This window comes from Synchiropus splendidus, chromosome 1, assembly GCF_027744825.2.
Source record: "Synchiropus splendidus isolate RoL2022-P1 chromosome 1, RoL_Sspl_1.0, whole genome shotgun sequence".
Lineage (NCBI taxonomy): Eukaryota > Metazoa > Chordata > Actinopteri > Syngnathiformes > Callionymidae > Synchiropus > Synchiropus splendidus.
In genome coordinates, this window is record NC_071334.1 from 63,544,470 (window position 1) to 63,558,580 (window position 14,111).

Here is a 14,111-nt window from a genome sequence, read left to right on the forward strand (position 1 = left end):
TTTGACTGGACATTTCACTGGCATCACTTGCACACAGTATCCATGTTTTCTCAGTGTACACATTCAAGTTGACATTCTGAGCAAACTTTAGATCTTATGGTTGTATTTGCACTGCAGGGTAACAAAATGAATATGATTTGAACAATTGGAGAAGGTCAACGAAGAAAAAGTGTAAATCTGATTTTTACACGTGACCTCTCTACCATGCAGTACATACAAAAGAATGAGCATGTCTCTTTGCCTCCAGACTTTTCTGCTAAAAGCTTTACCTCCCATCAGTTATATAATGTAATCTTGTGGTCCAGAGTGATCCTGAGGGTCTGTGCTGTGGTGGGGGCCGGCCCGTGGTAGACTTCTATGGCTCGCTGACAGCATGTTAATCACATTGGTCCCATTAGCACACTGTGTTTCCTCTCGTCATTTGGAACAAAACCCTTTGGAGGGTTTGAATGTCAACATCTCCTCCCCTTTACTTTATGCACATGCTGGTGTGTGCAGTGACTGACAGATGACTGCCTTCTCGTTCACCTTCATTTTGTCTAAATAGTCTCTTTCTATTCCTATATGTGTGATGGTATTGATGTACTGGTATTGGTGCACAGGTGTGCTGGTACAAGCCTAGTGTATTTGCATAGGCATTGCGTTTGTTTGCTTTGCTGGCAGATTGATTGAGGTCTTATGAGTGTTAACCTGCTGCTCACACATTCACTAACATTTAGTATCAAGGTTTCCTCACACTGCTTTTGGACAAGTGAAGATTAGCACCCGGCAAGTCTGGACTAAGCTGCCATAATGCAATCTAGGATGTGTTTCCACGTGTGCTTGTCTAAGACGAAATGCAAGCATTTATCTTGTCCTCCTGTATAGGACTTGACCACAGCTGTGTTGTGAATACTTCCAGACATTTCTATATCACCAACTGAGAATATTGCTGCCATTTAATTACCCATCTTTATGCCTTAATGATGTATTTTCAATTTAAAATTTATCAGTGGGGCTGAACAATGTAAGAACATTTAGTAATATATTTACGGAGCCTCTTTTTGTTTTAATTAAACAGTCCTGAAGATATTTAGCATACCATTTATATTTTCTATCATGAACATCAATGCAAATCCAACGCATCCTCTTAAAACAAAAAAAATATAAATCTAAAATAACTTATGTAAAACCTTAACTGAAGAGATGGAGCATTTTAAAAAGTAAAGTGAAGTAAAACCAAAGTGGATTTGGCAGCATCACGTTAAAATCTGGTATATATATATATATATATATATATATATAAATATATATATATATATATATATACACACACACACACACACACACACACACACACACTGTGCTTATGGTCATTCAATTGAACTATTGTCTGCTGCTTTGGATATGGTCTTGGCTTATCACTTTATAATAGCCAAATGTGTAGGAAGGGAGGAGGACCTGGACTTAAACCTATAATATTCTGCGGTCTGCTATTTCAGTTGCTGCACCACATCACGCGACTGCTTTCTGGTAGTGTCAGTGTTGTGGTGGTGTTTTGTTGCCCCACCCTCGTGTGTGTTTGTGCTGTGATGGCCGACAGACAGTGTGTTGTTTGCTCTGATGATGATGCCACCATGGAGGGCAGACGGCCAGTAATAGTAATGTCAAAAGCTTTGGTTAGGCAATTCAATCTGAGGCCTTCCTTCTCAGCAGGACACCAATGGATATTTCATTCTGTGAATCTAGGTCTTAACCCAGAATAAAGTACTTTCTTGGGGTTTTGTTCTTGAAGAAAACATTTTTGAAGCAGTGTCCTGGTTGGCTTAGAGCTTCAGCTGCTCTCCTCCTCCCAGGTTGGGTGGTTGGTTTGGTGTTCTATGATCAGGTTAGTCCATATCATACTAACAGCAGGAGACTGGGGCTGCTTTGGGTTGCACACGCAGCCCCAGATCTTGCAGTATATCTTGCGTTATCTACATCTTATGGAACATTTGTGTACGGATAAAGCTTAAGTTGTCTGCAGCTTCTCAGTGAATTTTTGGGCAACAAGAAACAAAGTACATGGCCTTGACTGATCCTTTCACGTTTCCTCCAATCCTCTCACTCTAAAGCCTGGGATCAGGGATTGGCGCTGCAGACACACTACAGGTTGCGGGAACCCCTCCTGACCCAGTTGTTGTATTTTGTGTATGTATGAACATGCCTGACAGCCCCGTGTGTGTAGCATGTGTGTGATGTCTGCACGTGTGTGTGTTAGATTAGCCACAGCAGCAGTGACAGATGGGATTTTGGTAAACCCTGGCCGTAATGCCACATAATAGTTTGGGTAGCCAAATGGCAATACACACACACACACACAGCTGGCAAATCCTTGCTGTTCTACTTCAAGCATGTGCACTCAGATTCACATATGCATGCAGCTGGCCCCTTCTGTGTTGGCATTTGATACTGGAACACACACCACATCTTCATAGTGCCTTCAAGGCTGCATTCCAAGTAGGTCTTTAATGTGAGCTTTTTGCCAGTCGTAACATGTCATAACATATTGTGATATCAGAGTGAATGCTAAGATTATTTAATCAATACATGAAAGACCCAAAAAAGTGCTGGACGGTGTGTGTTTTTGTAGGTCTTTGTGTGCCTGTTGCCTGACATCACAAAACTTCCTGTAGCTTTGAACCTTGACCTGTAGCAACAGGCTCAACACAGCTGGCTACTGTTCCAGATGACAATGTGCATTTAACAAAGACAAACATGATGGCGCTTGTCTGCACATTGTAAAGTGCGTCATTTGGAGAGTAGAGGTTTGGGTTGACTGTCTCAGTACAACAAAAGTAGTGATTTCAAGGATCTCCTTGCCAAATTTGTGCTGTGTCTCTAGATTTGTACCTCATGAGACTTTTTGTACTAATGTCAGAAGTCATTAACATTTGCATATGTGTTGCATATATGTTTTTTGACTGACAGGACAATGCCAATTTTTGTTGATTTCTCCCTGGTAAATAAGATGCAGTACAGAAAAGTAGCCTTTTTTCTTTTCTCTTAATCCTATATAATGATGAATAAAAAGCAATGAATGGTGCAACTTTTCAAATGAAAATTAACAAAATAAAAATACATAGTAAATAAAAACAAAATGGTATAATGGTGGAAAATGTCCAGACAAAAAAATAAAGGAAAATATAAAAAGTAAACAGGAAACGGTTACATGTCAATAATGTAGTGTAAAAACATAGCATTATAGAAAGCACAATGAACAGATAACATCCTAGAAAGTAATCTCCACAATACAAACTCTGATGTACGTAATAAATTATCTTGATGGCTTTTTTTTCCCGCAGTGTCATTCGTTGGTGGTTTCTACGTCACACATCAAAGCAATGCCTTTTTCTTCATCCTCCAGTTCTTGCTGAGCTAAACACGCGCTCACCATCAACAACAGTGGAAAGGGGCAAAGAGATAGTTTGGGGCTAAATGTGGCAAGATTAGGTAAACAACAGAAGTTTGCTCCAGCTAGCGTCAGCCAGGATATTCTCCTGATGGTACTCACATTCCAACTTGGTTTGTGAGCAAGTTTCCTGTCCAACTCGCTGAATTTGTTTCTGACCCAAAATGTGGATGTGGCGATGTAGGTTTGGACCAACGTTCTTTCCCTTCCTCAACTTGGTTCTCTTACTTTTCCTCCCCTTTTCGGCACCCTTAACACCCCATTTCCCCCTCATCTTCACCTCCCCCTTCTATCTATTCACCTCTGTAAATCCAGAGCGTATTCTTTCGCTGGCACTCTCGCACACACAAACATGTTGGAATCTGAGCAGGGTGGCCCAGTTTCTGTTATCTCGAGCTCAAACTTTTAAATGAAAACTTGAGAACCCGCAGATCAGTAGCATATGGATAGAGTGAAGCATTTTTCAAACTGATTTCATTAAAAAATAAATAAATTGTCGTTTGTGTCTTTATTTTTAACCCTCACTCTGTTAATCTCCTAAAAAAGGATGAATGAAGTGAAGGGGGGGGTACAGAAGGGGGGACATTCTTTCCAGGCCCCCCATAATCACTATTTGTGTGGGGTTGCCCCACTTCCAGTGAGAGAGGAGGTTATTTGCTGGGTGAAAGGTGGCTCTCTCATAGCTGCTTCAGTTTGATTTCATTCACTAAAAGGGACAAAGATGAGTTTAAACGTTTTGGTAGGGGGCGCTATAATGTCTGAGACGTATCTTCAAAACTAGGTTCACAGTGTTTCGCCATAAACTGTCATCAATCGTAGGTCTGGATGTTTGATTTGCGTAACTAATCAAGCGTGATCTTTTCTTAGAAGTGGAGCTAATTGTCTTTATTTTATTTGATAGCATTTATTAGCCTTTTCCTTTATGATTCGAAGTTCAAATTGCTTCCATCACATCTTCATCCAGTTCATAATATGACAAACACCCGAACGAGCTGACGTGCACAGTCTTGTCTGCGTGCTTGCTTGTCAAAGGGGTCCTCACGTCCACTTTTCTCTTGAGCAATCTAACATCACTGTTAGATCAAAACAGAGTGGTCAGTATTTGCTATTTCAAAGTTATAACAAGCTACAGGTTGCAAGGTGGCCAGGTTCAGAGCCGCGCTGCAGACAGAGTCAGGTTTTTTGTGACTTATTATATTGAAACACTTGGTACCAAAGTTGCTTGGGCCAGCTTCCCGAACATGAGTCTTAACCCGAGATTACTGCACGATATGCTGAACTGACAACTGTGAGACACATGCGCACACACACACACACACACACACACACACACACACACACACACACACACACACACTCCTGACAGATGACAGCTCACACTGGGTCTTATTTTCAAAACCAGCCAGGAAGGTTCTACTCTGGTCAGGATCCAGATAGTTCCATTTCAAAGTGCTTCCTTCTGGTCTCCGCCCCTGTCCTTCTCTGTGGTTCTGGAAGTTAATTATAGAAGTTTCTTTGGAAGAATTACAGGCTGGTTGTTTTTGCTGGAGGCTCTGTGGTCTGTCCGAGATGGCCAGCTTTTGTCAGGTCTTGTCACCGCAGCGCATCTATTATTTTACCATCAATCAGTCCTTTTAAACACTTTTACGCTGCACTGTTTCTTTAGCTTTAGCTTTTATTTATATTGATGGGTTTGACTTTTTTTTTGCAATCATTTTAATGTGTACCTGCCTGTTTTATCTTGTGCTGTTTTATGGGAAATACTTGTGATGTCATCATTAATCCAGTCTTAATCCTCATCCAGAGAGTGCAGTGATAAACTACTCTTCTGACTTAAATTGACCATTGTCAAGTGACTTTGTCTGACAGCTGTGGTGGTACCGACAATATGATGACATGACCTTTAAATCTTATAATCTGGAATTTTACTGCATCATATAAACCAAATTCATTAGTCACCAACTGTGAAAGTAATGTGTGGAGTAGTTGGGATATGTTTTCATCCTCTATCACCTTGTACTGTTTGATTCTTGGGCTTTTAATTTGTTCTGTTGTGAAAGAAATAAGTCATATTTTGTTTGTATTTGGTAACTATTTTTTGGTACAATTCACCTTTTAGTACCACCAAAAACCAAACAAAAATTAAGTAAAGTTCATTAAAGTTTGCTCAAGTTTAAATCAACAAGTTTGTTGTTTAAATCAAAAGACGGAAAAAGATTCTAAAGTGGACTGGTGTCCTGTAAAAATGAAAGCTAAATCTGGATCATTTGTTCACAGCAGTTTGTGGCTTAGCTGCTAAATTTTAGACCATTAATCAGCTTGCTGAAACAAACCCTTGAAAAGACCAGTAAATGAGCAACTTCATATGAATATCAATTACAAATATGTCTGTTGTTGAAATAAGCCTTATGTCATGGAATTACATGACAATGACATTGGTGCTCTGTCTGAAAAGCAAATTATTATCTCACAAAAGTGTGTTGTGATGATGGTGTAATGTAAATGTTTTCATCACATGTTGGCTTAAATGTGAAGTCAAGTTATTTATCTCCTCGAAACAATATTTCTTTGTTTGCAGATGAGATCATGCAGAGGGGAGTCGGCCCCCTGTGTGCAGCAGAAATAGGCTCAGAGCTCCAGAAGCAGTTTGCCATCCTGCCAGGTTTGCGTCTGTTTTCTCACACGCACACACACACACACCCCCACACACACAGGCACACACACACCGTACATTACCATAACTCTTTTCCCAGCCTCTCACACACACATGCAAGAGTCAACTAATGGTGTGATGTTGAAAGAACTGTGTTGATCCAGTTGGCACTGACTCTCACATATAGTGCCATTCTGGTCTGATTTCATTACAATAATAATATAGGTAATGAAAAACATAATAAAATGAAAATAATGAATTTTTATTCACTGACCACCTGTCATGCAAGTTACGATAAAATGCTAAGGGGGTCTTTCTTGCTGGGTTAAGGCTTGTTCTGCACATGAACATTTTTTCAATGGCAATTAAAAAAATAGATTCATGCAATATGGTAAATAAATAAATGAATGAATTCAAAGATCTAATGTTCATTAAAATGTCTTAATATCCCTCCCACTGGAACACCCATGAAATATCACCAAACTCGTGTCTTCCATTTCATACAAAAGATGAACGCAGCTAGTCTCAAGATCATTGCAAAGGGCATTCCCTACTCTCTGAGCAGCTGTTGGTGTGTTGTTGGTGCAGTCAGCATTTGCCCCAGAGTGTCCCAGAGTAGAGAAGATCAACATCTGTCTGTAACTGCCTAGTTGCCAACCAACCTCATGGGTTGTCAAATGCCCCACCAGTTGCTTTGCACCAGTTTAATATGATACAGAAACCTGTGACGCCACGCGTGACTGGCTCTCTTTGCTCCTAAATATAACAGAATACAGGAATAACCGCACACTCCTTCGCGAAAAGGAACACAGCAACATAGCAAAAGTGCTCCTCTTTCCTCCATGGGTCAAGTTGCTAAGCGGAACGTCATGGTGATGAATTATTCACATGCTGTCACTGGCCTGTCGCGATCGTCATGGCAACACAACACATGACCTCAAGTTTGTGTTCAGCAATGTGGAAGTTGGTTTGGTTTCTTTCTCGACGGTTGGAAAGTGTTGTTCTGTTGATAGTTAGTGGTGAGCTGCTGAGTGAAGACTTCCTGTTGTCAGGGTGTAAGAACCAATTCATCTTAACAAGTTAGATTGTGCTTGTTCCTGTAGTTAGTTTATATTTAATCATGTACTTCAAGGGATTTAGAACATTATTCTGTGGATGTTGAGGAAATTTTATTTCAAAGCGGTGTGAGAGTAGTTCAACAGCAGCTTGTCTAGAAGTAGCTTATTTTGATGTTTTTCTGCATGTCTTGTTTTAAAGTCGTGATGTTGAGATGATTATGTCAGTGTTTGGTCTATTTTTCCCCTCAATCCATCTTCTCCTACAGGAGGCCGTGGGTTGAACGGCAGCCCTGTCATCATTTTCCCAGAATTCCCCTCGTTCAATGAGCTGGATGAAGAGGAGCTCGAGAATGTCCTCAACTACCTCAGCAGTGTTCCCAGGTGAGACACAAACAACACACTACCTACTTTGGTTGAGACCTGATGAAGAAAATCTCTGTTTGCATTTGAATATTAATTAAAAGGGATTAAGGACTGTGATTAATTGATCTGAATAACTCGCATTAATCGCATAGAACCTTAATTTTACAGGGAACATTTTTCAGTCACCAATTCCAGGTGCGCCATATTATTTATACATTGTGATGTCATAACCAAAACCTCCATGACACTAAGGAGAGATTGCACTGATGCATGGAAGATGTCACTTTTTGCGTATGTAACAAACAGTGTTGTTATGCGAGTTCACTTGTCGCTAGAACACTTCCATCCTGATGCTCAAGTGTACAGATTCAAATTTGGATTTGATCATTCTGGTGTCAAATGTTAACATTTGATGAGTCTTGATTAATAAATTTAATTATTTAATTTGATTATTTTTGGTAATAGATTCCCGTCCCTAAAATCTATCTCTATATTCAGCCTTCAAATATTCATTGCTGGTCTCTGTGCTTACTGTACTGACTGTAGGACTCCATCCGAGACACAAAGGTTTCTATTTTACATCCCGCCTTGAGCCAACAAAGCAACGCCCACTCTATTTCAATGACGCTGCATGAAGTATCCCATTTGCAATACACACTTATTAACAACGCTGGCAGGCACTTTTCTTTTGTTTGTAATTGTAACGTGCTGCAGTGCACGTTACAACCAGCAGATGGCAGTACAGCTCAAGACTGCTGTCGCTAGGCTCTATATGTTGGACAGAGTTAAAATATTATGCTTAGAAGGAATACCCTTGTTGAACATTATTATCACAACACATCTTTTTTCGTCCAATATCAGAAAGTCTTCCTCTTTCCAGTCTAGCCTAGCATTGTGCTCTCCTGAATGTCCCTCCTCATTCAATTCCCTTGTGATTCCATGTCAGCGTTTCAGTGCAGAACAGCGTTTTTACGCAGCTATCACCTTTTGCTACCCCCAGCTCCCTCCCTCCAGTGAGCCCCCTCCCTGTCTCCCACTCAATATTATCACTTGGCTGCACTGTGAGCTCCGATTGGCTGTGGCTGTGCAGCAGGAGGCTGAACTGCTGTGTGATTGGCTGAGGTCGGAAGCGGGGTGGTGGTGGAGGAGGCAAGCAAGCGAGGAAGGAGGAGGGGAGATGCTCTTTAAGGATGTGAGCGGTCACCTTTCGCCATCCGCAAGATGTTGAATCAGGGATTTAATACTGACATTATGGGAATCTTGGACAATTGGATTATTGCTTTGTGACAATGCTGGAGTGTGGAGGATAATGTAGCTGTTGACAAGCCTGTAACTGCAGCGGTTTTGCTTCTTCCGCCGCTCGGATTCATGGGGTTTGACTATTTTTTTCCTGTGGAGATGGACTGACGATTGACTGTCGCAGTGTTCACTGGGTAGTGTAGCATTCTTTTAGTGTGTCTACGTGTGTATGTGTTTGTGTGTCTCATCATCATAGATGCCCTGAAAATATGTTCCCTTTAGAATTATTCAATATCATTTGATGACAGGTCGCATGTCAGCAGTGCCTTTCCACACTGGTGCACACACACATATCTTAATGAGGCTGCTACATATGGTCCTGCCTGTGGATGCACACATCGTTGTGGAGCCAGGGTTGCCATGGTAATAACAGAAGGCCGCATAATCACACTGATGACAAATACTGACTCCACACATGAAGATAACTGCCAACCACCGGCCTCCTTGTTCTACTCAAGATTTATGACTTGTTTATGACATGACTGAGAGATACCTATCATATTTGATCTGTATGTTGTCCTTGATCCTCTCCTCCTTCCAATGTCTATTTCTTAAAATTAGCGTCTCTGTGTTATAGAAACTGGTGTCTGGTAAATGAAGATAGAGGAGTTAGAAATAAAGGACAAGAAGAGAATATGTTAGTTGCGATTCAAGAACCCATTGGTGGAATTGCATTGTGCTAGTTACTATGAAAGTATCCTTTCTTTTGTGTTATTTTCAGCTGTCTGACAGCATTTTCTTTTTTTATTCAGCCAGACTTAAGTCGGTCAGGCCTTTTTTTGACTCTCGTTTCTGTGTGGTTGTTTGTCATGTTGGTGTTCCTTGTTTGATCGTTGTTTTCTGGGGATTATTCTGTAAAACATCAAGAGTCTTGAGATGGTTGTTTTTCTTACCCCTCAGTGTTGCAGCATCAGACGTGGGATTCATCCTGGTCATCGACAGACGACAGGACCGATGGGCCGCCGTGAGGGCCACCCTGCTCCGAATTGCGGTAAGGCATTGTCAAGGGTTAAATCGTTTGCTGAACCTAAGTGAAAATAGCATAAATGTCAAAAGTGTGAAAAACCAAAGAAATAAATTAATCAATAATAGACTACAAGTCAGGCAGGTTAGTCATTGAATGATGTGGCAGCAACACGTACCACAATACTGGTAATAAAGGGTTTGTATTTTGTTTGTTGGATTTTTTCTGGTCTTGTTCTCCCATTACTTTATCTTTTGCCCTCATTTGATATGACACATATGTAGAGCAAGTGTCCACCCCAGTGTCAACTGCTGCAAACTATCATAGGACCTAACTTATGAGCTTTAATGCACCGTATTTGGTGGCCAGAATGACTGTGTCCATTGGCCCAGAGGCAGTGCTCGATTCATCTGGAAGTCAGTGTCAAACTGCGGATTTTTTTTATTGTCATTCAATATTGCTGTCATGTATTCATATTCTGTTGATATTCCTTTTTAAATTCCCTTTTTTTTATTTTAAATTAACTATATAATTAACTTTTTTGTCTCTTATGTGCATTGATTTTGATGTAAACCTGTGAGGTTTCCTTTATAATATTTTACCCAGACATGTTCTTTCATTCTTGATCATAAATAATAACCACAATATTTGATTCTGAACATTTAACATCAATAACATTTATTTTGACAACTGTTAAACTGTTAAAACAAAATATATCAAATATGGTAAAATTAGTATTATGATTGTTATATATATATAACTTTCAATAAGAATAGATTTGTAATAATAATTTACAATGTTTACATGTGTCACTCATGGCGCTCTTCTGATTGGAGTCACATAAGCATAAAGCTAATTGAGTCGGGCGATTTCAGATGAACATCCAGGTGTTGGTTCCTTTGGGTCAGGCCAGGACAGCTGCTTTCTGAGACCAAAACAAGTGCTCTCATCATGACTAACTGCCTACGTGGGGATAGTTGGCTGGCGCAGAACAACAATTAGTCCTCATGATAATCACTGGCCAATTTGCATGTATTTGCATGAATCTGCATACATGCTGATGCCATGGTGAGTGTGTGACTGTGGCGGGAGGTTGTCTCACATTTGAGAAAAGGAAGTCTCCACTGCTGAAATGGCAATGTTCTTTGAGAAAAAAGAATGTCATTAGGTTTTCGTTTTGGAAGCCTGACGCAGCTTCAGAGCTTCCTGATTTTCAAAGCCAATGATTCATGCAGGGATAGCAGAACACACAAAAGCCATCTGATGCTTCGGGGCCAGGTGGTGTGTGTGTGCGCGCGTGTGTGTGTGCACACACGTGTGTCCTCTTCGGCTCACTCCCCAGCGGCAGCCCTTGTCCTTGTCGGACACGCCTTTGTCCACATGCAGCAGCATTTTAAGTGGATGATGGAGGTCGTTCATCTTCCTGTGCAGTGTTGCGCTCCTGAAGGATGCTGTGGAATAATCAGGATTGGCCAGTCGACTGTCATGTGACGCCAAAGCACAGATGCCGTCACCCTGAGACGCTTGTGTGCTTGCTACCGGTGGTTTTGTTTATCATCACACACACTGTTGTATTGTGTTGTCTCTGTGACTCGGACTGTTGTGAGAGGTCTTCACAGCCAGATGGGAAACAAAATAAATATATATTTAAATTTCAGTTTAGATTTTATTATACAGTATATGATTTTAAATTTAAAGATTGTCAAATGAAATCATTACTATTGAATGTATATGAATATCTTGGTAACACAACTCTGGACTATAAGATATAAAGGCACTATTTTACTCTCTTTAATAGCTTTTCAATATGTGACCATTTCTTTTGTAGTTTTGCTCTGACTTTCTAAAGGCTGCATAAATACAAGCAAAGGGTCCCCGGACGCACTTCTAATATACCACCTCTGCAGTCAATTATATGTTCATTGGAGGTGTGTAACCTCTTTTGCGTGACATCATCCAGCCTTCTTGGCCTTGCAGCATGACTGAGTTGACATCAGCTTAGAAGCACTGAAGTGTATCTGTTGATCAATTATCATTTTCAGATCCTGCTCTCTAAAAGGGCAGCCATTTCTTCGACACTTTTTGTTCCAAACGTCTTTGTCCACCCTCAGTGAATTTAAACATGCAGGCAGTTAAGCAGACACCAACATGGCTCTGGGTTGGACTGTTGCAAGCCGGTTTATTCACTTCAACCGTAATTACCTGTTTTGTTGCTGTGGATTGTGTGTGTTGTGTAGGAAAACATTTATGTCACACAGAGAGTGCATTTTCTTTTGTAGAGAGAAGCGAGATGAGCGTTACTGTCCGGGCCCCTAGAGATGCATGTGAATGTAGTAGGGAACAAGACAGGATCGTTTTTTTTCTTTGGATCCTCCCTGGAGGAGTGAAATCACCCTTGTTAATCCAAGATCAAATTGTGATACTTATTATTTATTTATGTGTGTCTTTCATGTCAGATGTCTGTCTGTACTTGAGAGACGATGAGCAGCTTGTGTATTGTTATGATAATGAGGCCGGAACGCTCAGGATTTCAGTGGCTTTTTCTCTTTTGGCACCTTAATGCTTTGTTTTAGGAGAGATGGTTCTTTTCCACTGTGTCCAGTTTCTGGTCATGAATGGCCGCTCCGATACTGAAACACTCGCTGGCCGTTTCTTTTGGATTTTACATACTGAAAAGCTATGATTAGATTTCAACCGCTTTAAAATGAGTGCTTCAGTCAATGCTGTCTCTTGAACATCTGCATTCTAATTGGATCAGCTGCACACTCTTTAGTCTCTTATTTATCTAATTTCTCCATGAACACGCTACTATCATACATAGGTTTCCATGACAACCTCAAGCAGGTAGTCATTCCAGGTTGCATCTGCTCAGTTATGTACTTGCTTTTGGATATTTTATTATTATTTTTTAAATCTTGGACCTAAGTGAGTATTCTGTTCGATTAAAATAGTAAATGTTTTATTTGTGTTTTATTATTTGTGTTTTTATTTTATTATGAGGGCATTATTTAAGGTGTAACTCTTGGATTATATTCCTCTTCACACCTGAGGTCACTTACATCAGGGTCCACTAGATATTAAGTAGCAGGAATCAACCTCACCGCTATTTCTTTTTATATAATATATATATTATATTCCCTCTGAAATCCCACCACACCAATGTTTATTTACACCAGGGCCATTTTTAGAAAAAAAACTCATCTTTGAGAAGAAACTTGCTGTTTTATTGCTTGCCAGTTCACCACAGATTTATAGCCTTGCTAATGGCTTCATGTGTTCTTGCCATTGATTTATAAAACCAACCGTGATCTGACCACTCACCAGGGTTTTTGAGAATCTAATAAAAGCCTTCTTGTGCTGAGTGGCCTCCTGAGCATCTCCCCCACATCCAATCCATTTCATGCTTTTAACCAGTTTGCGTGGTAGAGGAGGGAGAGTTAAAAAAAAAATCATGATTCCCTAGAGTACCAACATTTGTTTACCTTGTTTGTTGTGTGGGGGAACAACTGTGAAAAAAATAATTAATGCCAGATATCGCACGTCAGGGATTGGACAAAAACGTGCGAGGGTTCGGTCCAGCTTGTCATTCTACCGTCTGTTAGCATTCATCAATTATTCAGTTATTCTGCTGCTCTCATTTGCAATGCAGGAATTATTTAAATGCTTCAGCTGAACCTTCATCCAGGCCTAAAAGACGCAGTTGTGATGGTACAATATGAGGCGTACTGGCCTCTGCTGGTAGAATATGGCGCATGCTCGTCTCGGCGGGAGCGAAGAAACGTCTGTGAAGGAGGTCAAATAGCATTCCTGATCAAATTTAATACAGTTTTTGAATTTTACATATAACTTGCAAAACAAGTGTATTTGTAATATATGCTACCGTGCGTTTCTCCTACCGATTTTTTTTTTTTTTCTGAACCAACTTGAAAATAAATCCTCCCTTCATTCCTTCCAGGGTTCTTTCCCCAGGAACTTAAACCTGGTTCTGGTGTTGCGTCCCAGCACGTTGTTCCAGCGGACTCTGTCAGACTTCTTCTTCAAGTACAACAAGGATGAGTTCAAGATGAAGGTACACATTTTATTTATCAGAAATTCAACATAGTTTATGATAAATATTTGACAGTAAGTGTGCCGCAGTGAAATCACAGAGGTCACAATCTATTAGATTTGGCCCTGATTGAGTAGAACATTTTAGAATAATTTATTAATCCTTCAGTGACAAACATGTTGCAAATACAACTTTGCGTGTTTGTAAAACTGTGACGTTCACACAAGATAAAGGAAGTACTTGATATGCAACTGTCTGCTTAAAATTAACTTAAAAAAAGGCACTTGAGGCAACAT

General features: G+C 40.3%; 1 protein-coding gene across 6 annotated transcripts in view; it reads left to right on the top strand.

Annotated features, from left to right (window-relative positions):
* mcf2la (mcf.2 cell line derived transforming sequence-like a) overlaps positions 1 to 14,111 on the top strand; it is a 29,867-nt gene that overhangs the window by 6,525 nt on the left and 9,231 nt on the right. For 5 of the 6 annotated variants that reach the window (XM_053886894.1, XM_053886968.1, XM_053886615.1 and 2 more), the window contains exons 2-5: positions 6,009 to 6,092; positions 7,408 to 7,522; positions 9,704 to 9,794; positions 13,723 to 13,836. In XM_053886894.1, the coding sequence (XP_053742869.1) occupies positions 6,009 to 6,092; positions 7,408 to 7,522; positions 9,704 to 9,794; positions 13,723 to 13,836 (404 nt within the window). Of the gene's footprint in view, positions 1 to 6,008; positions 6,093 to 7,407; positions 7,523 to 8,662; positions 8,938 to 9,703; positions 9,795 to 13,722; positions 13,837 to 14,111 lie in introns of those variants that run through there. The other variant, XM_053886854.1, reaches the window with a different exon arrangement.